We start from the raw sequence: 12,381 nt of genomic DNA on the forward strand, positions 1-12,381 counted from the left end.
AAGTGATGGACAACTATTTAGAATCATGTTTCGAGGAGTCTGTTGGGAATTGAGCAGCAAGATGTCTGTTCGTATTACAAATAACTTTCACAAGGAAGGGAATATAAAACTCTAGCAGTCCGACAGAAGAAACTATTAAAGTAGAAAATTTTCCAGCATCCTAGTACCACAACAGTGAATGAGTGTGGTCTACATAAAAAACATAAGATATCAATGGATATACAGGGTGACCCAAAAAAACAAACAGACGATAATCAATTGTTTTTCTGAGCATTTTACAGCCAACGGAGAAAAAAGGCCAAAGACCCTAGCATTTTAATGTGATGTTTTGAATATAATAATCTAGTTATGACCAAAGATTCATTTCATCCGGACAAAACTCAAAGGAACAGGGCCTAATTAGAGTTGGGGCCCGTTTTTTTTGGGGGTCACCCTGTATATCTGAGAATCACAAAGAAAAGAATATGCTGTTGTCATCGCCCTAGTGATTATACAGGGTGAGTCACGGGAATTGATTATTCGTATTATTTGGCTTCCTCAGCCTACTGTTCTCATCATGTTATGTTGGCAAGGACCCGTGGTGTAGTGGATAAAGTACTTGGTAAAATTCAGTTGTACAATTACACTTTTGAATGTTCAAACGTTAATGCGGGTGACACTCAAAAAATACAATTGCGAATTCGTAGCCTCGTAGGAGATGTCCTTTTCTCTTCCCTGCAACCTCTATCTCACAGAAGAGATGTTGCGAGTTTGTCTTTGCTTTATCGTTATTTTCATGGAAAGTGTTCAACTGAGCTTCAATCTATGGTCCCCCCTCGCCAAACTTTCACAAGAAACACTCGGCTAGCTGAAAACACTATCAATAATTCCCCCCCACTCTTTATCTGTGCCTAAACCTAAACGTAGATTCCATGAACAAAGTTTCTTTCTTAGAACTGCACGCCTGTGGAATTGTCTTCCGTTTCCCTGCTTTCCAGCTGACTACAATCTGATTGTCTTCAAGTCCAATGTAAACAAGTTCTTGATGAGCCGTTCCACTTAACAAATTTACCGAATTTCCATTACTAATGATTACTATATTGTCCAATTGACTACAATACACTCTTAACCCTTATCCTCGAGTTGTCTCTGGGCCTTGATAAGTGGTTATGCCCATGTAAAAAAAACATTACTTAGGACTTCTACCCAGTCATAGTTGATGGAATGAGATCATGCTACTGCGCTACTCTTGTGGATTTAATAAAGAGTTCCGTTCAAAATTCTGTATAGATTTTTGAGTTTGACAGAAAGATTCTTCAGTTCAACACGACATACTTGAAGAATATCAGATTACATTGAACCAAATGTGAAACTAAAGATGAAAACAGTAGTTAAAAGAATCCAAATCATTTTTTTTCGTTTTATTAAAATGTATTTTGTCTTTCAGATTAAAAACATGATTTGCAGTCCGCTTGAAAATTGCCACAGCAGTTTGATGTATGAGAACGGTAAAGGGATCCGGTTCCTTATTCTATCTACTATTGGTCTGCAGGTATATAGTCAATAATTTTATTTTTATTATATAACTAGCAGGCCGCCTGGCATGCTTAAATATGATATTTTGATTAATGCAGATTACGTATTTATTATTATATTATATCAGACCCAATACATAGTAACGATTTAAAAAGTTAAAAAAAAAAAAAAATGACTTGTGCGCCACCACGAAGAGTCAAAACCAAAACGTTTAGCTTATGATTTACTTTTTCTGCTGATGTTAATGCCTGATCAATGAAGACATGTTTGCTGCAAGGCTCAGTAATTTTTCCCACTCTTTATCTGTGCCTAAATCAAAATGTAGATTCCATTTCTTAGAAGTGCACTCCTGTGGAGCTCTCTTCCGTTTGCCTGTTTCCCACCTGACTACAACTTGGATGTCTTCAAGTCCAACATAAACAAATTCCTGATGAACCACCCCCTTAAGACACTTTATCAGATCTCCATTACTAGCGATTACTATGATATTGTCCCATTGATTACTGTACACACAATAACCCTTATCCCCGAGTGGCCCCCCCAGGCCTTGATAAGTGGTGACTTCCTTGTAAAAAAAAAAAAGGGGGCTAAGAATTAAAACATCGACCAATAGCTATCACGTTACGCACGCATATTCGTAATGCCTGGCAAATTCCATTTTTTTTAATTTACATGCTTTTGCACTGGTTTTCCCTGGCTAAAACCCAAATATAAAGTTTCGCTTAGGTTTGAATACCCTATATACGAAGTTTCATGTCTGCAGACTAAAAACTGACAGAGGAGTTTGATAGGCAAAATTGTTTAAACAAAAACATATACGCATACATAAATATATATAGAAAGAGGTTTGTGTTTACTATAACCTTTTTACGCAAATATTACGCAAGTATAAATCATGTAGAATATTTGCATGAATATAATTACACGTAGTAGTTAACTAAAGATGATCATCTAATAAGAAAACTGCAAAAAACTAATAGAGAATTAATCAAAAATGAATGTTTAAAAGAATATGCAAATTAGCTAAATCTTTTGCAGATGAATGCAATTCCACAACCCATATATAAGAAAGTTGTATTTTCTTTTTAAAGAGCCTGGAAGAAGGCTCACATGCCTCTTGCAATGACTTAATCCACAATATATTGTAGTCTATATTGCACTGTAGAAAACCTACTGTTGATTTTATTAAATATTTTTATATATAACTAGCAGGGGTGCCTGGCGTTGCTCGGGTGTTTGGAGGTGTATGCTGTGCAAAAAAAAGCAAAAAAACAAAAAAAATGGTTAATTTTTTAAAACTTTGACCCCTATTATGACCCCTTAAAATTTATTGTTTCGGGCTCAAATCACTTTATTAAGTTAGATCCATGTTCAAGGAACATATATCTAAAATTTCAAGTGTATAGACCCAAAATTGTCGGAGGAGTTTGGTAGAGTTCTTAAAGGTCAAATCGTTGAAATTTGACCCCTTAACAGCCAAATTTCTGGCTGACACCCGTCACATCGATTTTCCCAAATCTCAGTACCCGGTATTTCAAATTTCGAGTCTATAGACTAAAAATTGACAGAGTTATTGCGTAGGGAAATGTACACAGACAGACACACAGACACGTTCACTTTTATAGATATATAGATGATTTGAATTAAAGTTTAAAATGCAGAAGTCAATTATCATGATTCAATTGTGTTCTAAACAGACACATTTATTTCGAATCCGCCCCTGTCATATCAAAGAACCTAATGTTGATTTTATATGTCAGGCCTTGCTGATTGTGCAGTAATAATAGCTTGAATTTAAGTTTAAAATGAAAAAGTCAAGTATCATGTTAAAATTGTGCTTTAAACTGAAATATTCATTTTGAACAGACCCCTGCCATAGCAAAGAATCTACTGCTGATTTTATATGTCGGGCTTTTTGACTTGTGTGGTAATAAAACTTTTCAAATCAATTTGTGCTAGAACGTTTTTATTCTAAACTAGCATGGGTGCCCGGCGTTGCCTGGGTGTTTGGAGGTGTATGCTGAGCAAAAAATACGGTCAATTTTTAAAACTTTGACCCCTATTATGACTCCTTAAAATTTATTGTTTTGGGCTCAAATCAAGTTATTAAGTTAGATCCATGTCCAAGGAACCTATATCTAAAATTTGAAGTGTTTAAACCTCAAATTGTCAGAGGAGTTTGGTAGAGTTCTCAAAGGTCAAATCGTCGAACTTTGACCCCTTAACAGCTAAATTTCTGGCCGAAAACCGATCACATAGATGTTCCCAAATCTCAGTACCCTGTATATCAAACTTCAAGTCTGTAGACTGAAAATTAACAGAGTTATTGCGAAGGAAAATGTGCACAGACAGACAGACAGACATACACACAGACGCGTTCACTTTTATAGATATATAGATTTTACACAATTATACACAATGTAGAAACTATGCATAAAAAAGTTAAGCGTAATAGTTAAGTGAAACGAACCGTCTAATAAGAAGCCATAAAAATGAATAAATAATTAATGAATGCTCGTTTTTAAAAGGAGTATGCAAATTAATATTCATGAAGTCGCTCACATATCCATAACTGAGTATATTAAAAAGTTTGTTTAATAATTTTTAAATAGAAAAAGTAGGCTTTTAATATCAGTGTTAGAGCGGAAAGAAAACTCAACTTTATAGGTATAAAGATCGAGGAAGATCACTCCCCGAACATTTCCTGCCTCAGCGGAACTCGCTCCCTGGTTACTTCCTGTCTCAGGGGAGATAATTCCACAAGTACTTCCTGTTATCGGAACAGGTGACTCTTTTACCTGTACATGCAGTAAAATTCGGATTAATGAAATAAATACAATTTTTTTTATTGATTTCAGATAGCCACGAGCAACTCCGAATTATTCACCTTTCTTCATAACGGCCTCCTTCACATTCAAAGCAATGTTCTTCTCTACGATATCGACCAAGTGATACGTGAAGAGTTGCAGACCCTCGTAAATCTTGACCTGGTAATTCAAAAACGCAAACCTTCGACCTCTGACATCTTAAAAGAGAAAGACAATTTAGATCTGACACTGGAAATAACTAATCTTGGAAGAGCAACATACAAAGGTAAGGATTTTAAATATTTTAAATCCCCTGCTGGATAGAAAAGTCACTGTCATATTCTTGCTTTTTCTTTGTACAAACAATGTAATGCTAGTTTTATTTTTTCACAAAAATTAGGAAATTCCCAAACTGTTTTTTTTTTCCACAGTATTTATGGTACTTATACAGAATATCGACCATCCTGAAATAATATTATTATTTAGAAATCAATTCTTAGCATGAGGAGGGCGTTTTGTAACTATTCTATACTATCACCTAACAATTTAATGAAAAAAGATCACTCTGAATTGTGATTACATACAAACACTGTAAGGAAGGTAATATTTAAAAGGAATAAAAAATTTATTGTGGCCATATCCAACACTTGGCAGTCGACAAGTGGCCAATAAGAATCATTAACTTTGATGGTCCTGGAGCCTGTCCAAGAGGTCTACCTAGGAAGAGGTGACGTGATAACATCAAGCAGGACATGTAATCATAAAGTGGTAATGTTGGGAATGGAGTTTTTCATCCTTTGCATAAAACTGCAACTCAGTAAGAATGTGCATTGTAAGTGAGATGTTGGAAATGTTCTTAAAAAGACTTTTTATGCAATTTGCATAAGTGACGTCATGCAAATTGCCCAATATTACTTGAGGAGAAACTATATATATATATATATATATGTTTTATTTTTTATTACCATATTTTTCTGTTAAGTTACATTATTGTTTCGGCTAGATGACCATTTTTTTTGCCGTCATGTAGCTTCCTTAGACTTTTATAGAAATGTTCGCTTATGCGAACATGCGAACATTTCTATAAAAGTCTGAGGAAGCTACATGACAGCAAAAAAATGGTCGTGTAGCCGAAACAATAATGTAACTTAACAGAAAAATACGGTAATAAAAAATAAAACGCATATTTGCTCTACAACAGTATTGAGCACTTTCTTCAGGTTTTTATTAATTACCATTTCTACTATATATATATATATATATATATATATATATACTAGAAAAAGAACCTTTGATGAGCAGAGTTAAAAAAAAGAAAGGAATTTATTTACTGGAAGTGTAGTATTGGGAATCCCAGCTTAAATGCTATATAGGTAGTTTTTAGAAATAGAAGTTATATAAGCATTTTGGGTTTCCCATCGTCGATTTTGCAGGGTCAGAGAAGGTTAGATTTGACACCCATCAAACTCAGTCACCTTTAATGACCTAGGTTAGATGCACCGGAAATTAGGGGTGACGTGCACCGGAAATTAGGTGTAACGCGAATTGTGATCGTAAGTTTCCGGTTGACGACAACATGTGAGAGTTGGTTTTGGGCTGCAGATGGAACAGACAGGAGATTAGGGTCTCTCTGCGGCAACCAGGGTCCAGATATAGGCTTGCCTTTTAATAAAAGAATTGAAGCTTCAAATCCGTCTTGTGTTATCGATGCATCTGCAGCAGTAAGTGACCACTCCCCACGAGATGGCAGACCAGCATCCAAAAAGATATCCGCTGGACAAGGCAAGCAGGTATGTACACATATATTTGCGCATACATGTCGAGACCCTTCAAGGCAAGAAACGGTGTAAGGATAGAACACACACACACCCACATAAGTAAGAATGTTGATTGATAAGAACGCAGACACTTAAAAGTACCTTAGTAAAAGCACCCGTAAAAGAAACGAGTAAAAGCAATCGTAAAAAGATAGTAATAAGAAATTGTAAAATTTATATATAGCCTCTCCTCAAATAATAATGCAGAATTGGTTAGGAGAAATCAATGCAACAGGAACGTTTAATAAGTAGAAGTAAATGAATAATAAACAGGACAGAAACGTTTTAAACGGTAGCAGAAGAACGAGAGGAGCTCAAAAAACTTTTGAAATATATTTTTTATTGTACAAAAATTTTCTGAAAAAAACATTTTTTTCAAAAAATATTTTTGGATTCTAACAAATTTTATCAAAAATCAAACCATTGAAGTATTTCAAAGTAAAGATAAGTTTTTTTAATGTAGAGATTTAAAATTAAACTGGAATTACATACGTATTAATCAGAAGGGTATTTTCCTTTATATACACCAGTAAGACTTCCACTATACAGAAAGTCGAAATCAAAATGAAATAAGTTTATTTAACATAAAAAATGTTATCTGATCTGTTGTCGGAAATATTTTTATACAATTTGCATAAGTGACGTCATGCAATGCAAGTTGCCCATTATTATTTGAGGAGAGGCTATATATAAACACTACAAAAAAAATAAAAAACCTTCGACGAGCAGAATGCAAAAATAAAAGAATTTACCAAAAGGACAAGAAGAGCTCAAAAAGAATTTACTGAAATGAAAACACTTCTCCTCACCTCTGTTACCTAATTTTCTTCAACAAAACAGAATGTTCCCCAGAAAAAAACATTTTGGAAACTATCAAACTTCAAACACATAAGTGTTACCTTTTATTGGTAAATTGGTATTGGCTTTTATTGGTAAATTGGTATTGGCTTTTATTGGTATTGTATTTGTAATTATAATTGAATATAATTTGTTTCTGAATGCAATAACTTGTTGGTTTTTTTTAATGCCTTCATCCAAAAAACAGAAGGTTTTTTTTTTTTTTTTTTTACACAGTGATCACCACTTATCAAGGCCCGGAAGCCACTCAGGGATAAGGGCTATTGCAAGTACATTACGTTAGTGGGGAGATTTTCTGAAGTGTTCACTTAAGGGGGCGGTTCATTAGGAATTTGTTAACATTGGACTTGAAGACATCCAAGTTGTAGTCCGGAGGGAAGCAGGCAGACGGAACAGAGTTCCACAGGCGTGCAGTTCTAAGAAAGAAGCTTTGTTCATGGAATCCGCGTTTTGATTTAGGCACAGATATAGAGTGGGGGAAATTTTTCACAGTGGATTCAGCTAGACGGGTGTTTTTCGTGAAAGATTGGCGAGGGGGGACCAGAGATTGGAGTTCAGACGAGCATCTGCCATGGAAATAACGATAAAACAAGGACAGGCTCGCAACGTCTCTTCTGTGGGAGAGAGATTGCAGGGTAGGGAAAAAGGCATCCCCCACTAAGCCACGAAGTCTATTTTGTACTTTGTCAAGGCAGGATAGGCTGTTTTTAGCAGCTCCTGCCCAGATATGGCAACAGTATTCCATCCTTGGACGTACTTGGCTTTTATATAGATAGAGAATTTGGTTCTGATACAAAAGATTATTCTTTTCTATAAAAAAAAACTGTTAGAAATACTTAAGTCAAGAAAATTTCTAAAAGAGACCTAAGATTGAAATAGTCTATCCTAGCTTAGAGTCTCATCTACTGAATTAAGATCCACGTTGGATTTCAGTTCATTAAGAGGGATTCTATCAGCAAGCTTTGAGGAGCATATCCATCATATCATTGCATAATCGCTGTAAGTTAGTCCAGTTGTGACACCATGTGGCACCATGTGACACCATGTGACACCATGTGGCACCACTGACAAGTCGCTGTTGAACCCAACATTGTGTGCTGTGGATTTCTCTTTTTCTGGTTCTGGCCATGTTGTCATCTTTTATGCATTAGCGACCATCAATAGGATCAGACGGGCTCATAAGAATAAAAACTAAAACAAAACGGGGGAACACAGGAAAACACTGACTCCAATGCTTTATATATATGTTGGTTAGATGCTGTGTGTGTGTGTGTGTCATAATCGCCTCTCTAGGCACTAGTCTACATATATATTCTGTCAGTCAGTTGTCACCAGTTCATCTCCCCATCTGCTTCGAACCATTATCTGTCTTTAATTGTGTCCAGTTCTTAACTGTTTAAGCATCCAATTCTGTTGAAAGTAAATCATTTCTGTTATCATTAAAATCTCATTAAATGTTGCAAACTCATAGCCACCCCCAGAGTGATAAAACCATTGTCATTTCCGCAAACCAAATCTAAATATATCTCGGATCCATTGTTGGATGCCTTTTGTTACCATCCTGGCCAACAATCCCATGTGAAGTTTCTTTTGTCTCTCTTCTTATCTATTATCTGGTGATAAATTCTAGTTTCTATTTTTTTGTTACCCGATGACCTACTTCTTTTTCTTTTGTTATATAACCATTTTTTAGTTAAATTTTTATAGATATATAAAGAATCGGAATTGGTAATTGCATTGGAATCGTCTGGCTGTCAACTCCTCAGGTGTGCCACTGACTCTCGTCAAGTGTACTATTGTAAAATGTTCAACTCACTACTGTGGTAGAACTCTTGCCAATCCTTAGTATCATAAAACTCATGGTAAATCCTAAAGTACCCACAAACCAAATCTAAATATATCTCAGGTCTATTATTTGATCCCTATATTATAGTCATTTATCACACCTTAACCAATAATCCCATGTCTAGTTTCTTTTGTCTACCTTCCTATCTATTGTCTTCTAATAAACCCTATTTCTTTTCTTACCCGATGACCTACTTCTTATTCTTTTGCGCTATATCCTTTTTTCATTTATCTCCTACTTCCTAACCCTTGGGTTGACTAAGCATCACATAATAATGTCCTCAACCTTTGCAGGCCAACTCTCATTAACATACAGGAGAACGCTTCTAACACAAGTGGTGTAAGTATAACCCCTGTTGTTTGAATATATGTAAATATAAAATTGATTTGAAATCCTTTTAGTTTTCGTTTTTATTTCTTGTTATTGTAGGCTCCATTGACATTGACATAGCTTCTCATCTCTACAAGGATCTGAAAGCTGCTTCTGACAATCTGGTCTTGTCAAACTATCTCCACTTGCTTGCGTTAATCACACCCTACAACCTCCCAGTTAGTCCTTGCTGGATGACTTATTTCAACCAGGTATTTCTTAACATTACCTCAGTCCATTCACAAAGCAGAACTAAAAGTATTAAAATAATGTCTAACCATGCTAGTCCATAATGACCGTCGATTCCCAGCATTTGTGCCATAGGCTTCATTTTCCCTCATCTTCTTGGCCCTGTCGGTGGGGCATTAGAATATACCGACTTCCCCCCTGCAGAGGGTAAAAGTCCCTCAATGGGGGTCCTGGATATTACCTTAAACTATATCCAGTGGTGAGGCTCCAGCTTGTGGGCTTTGGGGAGTGTGGAGCCACCCTTTAATTACCATTGCTCCCAGGTCCACTCTGACCCGGAGTGGTAGTACCTGTTAGGGTCCCAACTATGGGTTAAATAGAAACCGACGTGAAAATAACAAATATATTCTATTAAAAAAAATTTTCTTCAAAATCTTTGGATTCGGCATTAAATAACCCGAAAAGGGTTGATATGCCGTAAAACAAAAACAACCAACCAACCCTTGTTCGTATCAGCAATCACCGAGGGCACAAGTACTGTTTTACAAGTTGTTTCCAAAGCAATGCAAATTTGTGTATTAAAAGTACAAACACAGATATAAACATTGTGTATTTGACTTGTTGATAACAGATGTGTGGGATTGTCGTTGAGGTCCCATCATTAGTGTCCACATCTGAATTAAGTTCTAATCTTAAAAATTCTTGATCTCAGCTAAGATTAACTCCGTCATACGGTCCCTTTAAACCTGTCTGTTTGTCAACTATGGTTAATTATAAATAGTGAAAAATTTTGTACTTTTAAAAATGAATGTTAAACTATTCTGTATTTTTACTTAACAATTTTGTGGTTAAAGACGTCATGCCGCAGTCCAAGCTCACAACTTCTAATTGCCCAACTTCTCTAAAAACAAGGTTTTTCTGAAAGTCATTTCATTTGCATATGAGTAATGAGATTTCACGTTACTTTATGAGATCTGGCAGCATATAATCAGGCACTGGCGCTACTTTGTTTTTTATTGCTCATAACAGCATCTTACGCATATTATTTTGATTCTTCGGACTACTGTTCTCATGTTGAGTGTTATTTTCACAACATTTTGGTCAGTGTAACTTTCAACGTTCTTCAGGTGTTTCTAGTCACACGCGAGATTCTTTCTGTTGAACTCAGGAATTTGCATGGAGTTTGGCATCAAACCCTTCATTTAATCCACGGCATCAAACCCTTCATTTAATCCACGGCATCAAACACTTCATTTAATCCACGGCATCAAACCGTTCATTTAATCCACGGCATCAAACCCTTCATTTAACCCGATGGCATCAAACCCTTCATTTAATCCACGGCATCAAACCTTTCATTTAATCCACGGCATCAAACCGTTCATTTAATCCACGGCATCAAACCCTTCATTTAATCCACGGCATCAAACCCTTCATTTAATCCACGGCATCAAACCGTTCATTTAATCCACGGCATCAAACCCTTCATTTAATCCACGGCATCAAACCCTTCATTTAATCCACGGCATCAAACCCTTCATTTAATCCACGGCATCAAACCCTTCATTTAATCCACGGCATCAAACCCTTCATTTAATCCACGGCATCAAACTCTTCATTTAATCCACGGGGGTTAGCATGTTTTCATTCAATCAGATATGACTGGGTGGATGTTCTTTGCAATTTACAATTATATTTTGAGTGTTTCCCGCACTAAGAATTGAACCTTCAATCTCCAGAAGAGTGTAAATTTGCAACTGCATATTTCCAAATACTCTATCCATTATGCCACGCGTCTTTGCGGACGTAAAACTCAAGACAAGAACAATCAATCCTGATTTCAAAAATTCACAAACGTAGAAAATAAAAACGATATCCATTATGCCACGGGTCAATGCAGACAACATTTTAAATACAATTGCGAATTGCTTAGGACTTTAACCCAATCATGGTTGGTGGAACAGGAGCCAGGTACTCTTATGGATTAAATAAAGGGTTCCATTTGAAATTCTTTGCAGAGTCCTGAGTTTGACAGAAAGATTTCCGAGTTCTTACATGCTATATGAAATCAAAGATTGGTACGATGTTTTAACTATTGTTATTTGCTATCTGCGGTGACCAGATATTTCATCACATCTACTTCATCTCTAGACTTCCGCGTTGCTTCACTTTAAATCATAGATATAATGGGGGATGCCCTTTTCTCTTCCTTGCAACCTCTTTCCCACAGAAGAGACGTTGCAAGCCTGTCTCTGCTTTGTCATTATTTTCATGGCAAGTGCTCGTCTGTGCTCCAATCTATTATCCCCTCTGTCTTGACTTTCATGAAAACATTCATCTAGTTGAAACCCCCATCAATAATTTCCACCACTCTTTATCTTAGAACTTGAAGAAAACCATAATATAGTCAGTTCTTGTTAGACTTACATCCGGGTACTGTTACTTATTTAAGAATTTGTATGATGTATTCTCAAACTGACCAATAAATGATTGAAGTGATAACGATTTGTTTAAATCTGTTTTTAAATATTTTAAATGCCGTATATTTTGGCATATAAGACGACTCTTAAAGTTAAAAAATCATCTTTAAAGAACAATATTTCATAAGATACCAGGTGTTGCAATCTCTAGCCTAGGCTAAACAAACATGTTCTTGTGATTTAGAAGTCGTCTGATACAACCAATATATAATAAATTTATTAAAATTTATTAATTTTTTGTACTTCACCTTATCTGACCGTCGCCTTAAATGCCGAAATATACGGTATGTTCAAAAGTTGTAATTCAAAGGGAAATAACTCTTGTAAGACTAACAATGGGTTCTAATACTTTTTTGGTGATTTTTTTTAAACGAAAGCATTTTAAGTGGAAACGTTATGACGTTATTATGTATCCTATCGAAATTAATATCATTTCCGAAAATTACATAAAACGATTAGAAAAAAATGTAGAAAAGTAATTGTAGTAAAATAGAATTTAT

General features: G+C 35.6%; 1 protein-coding gene across 2 annotated transcripts in view; it reads left to right on the forward strand.

Moving 5' to 3' along the window:
- Positions 1-12,381, forward strand: part of LOC145266915 (helicase POLQ-like) — a 146,914-nt gene that overhangs the window by 113,508 nt on the left and 21,025 nt on the right. For both annotated transcript variants that reach the window (XM_080122709.1, XM_080122708.1), the window contains exons 13-15: positions 1,427-1,531; positions 4,374-4,608; positions 9,273-9,424. In XM_080122709.1, coding sequence (XP_079978835.1) covers positions 1,427-1,531; positions 4,374-4,608; positions 9,273-9,424 — 492 coding nt within the window. The remainder of the gene's footprint in view (positions 1-1,426; positions 1,532-4,373; positions 4,609-9,272; positions 9,425-12,381) is intronic.

Source organism: Euprymna scolopes, chromosome 42, assembly GCF_053919585.1.
Source record: "Euprymna scolopes isolate OS-2025 chromosome 42, ASM5391958v1, whole genome shotgun sequence".
Classification (NCBI taxonomy): domain Eukaryota; kingdom Metazoa; phylum Mollusca; class Cephalopoda; order Sepiida; family Sepiolidae; genus Euprymna; species Euprymna scolopes.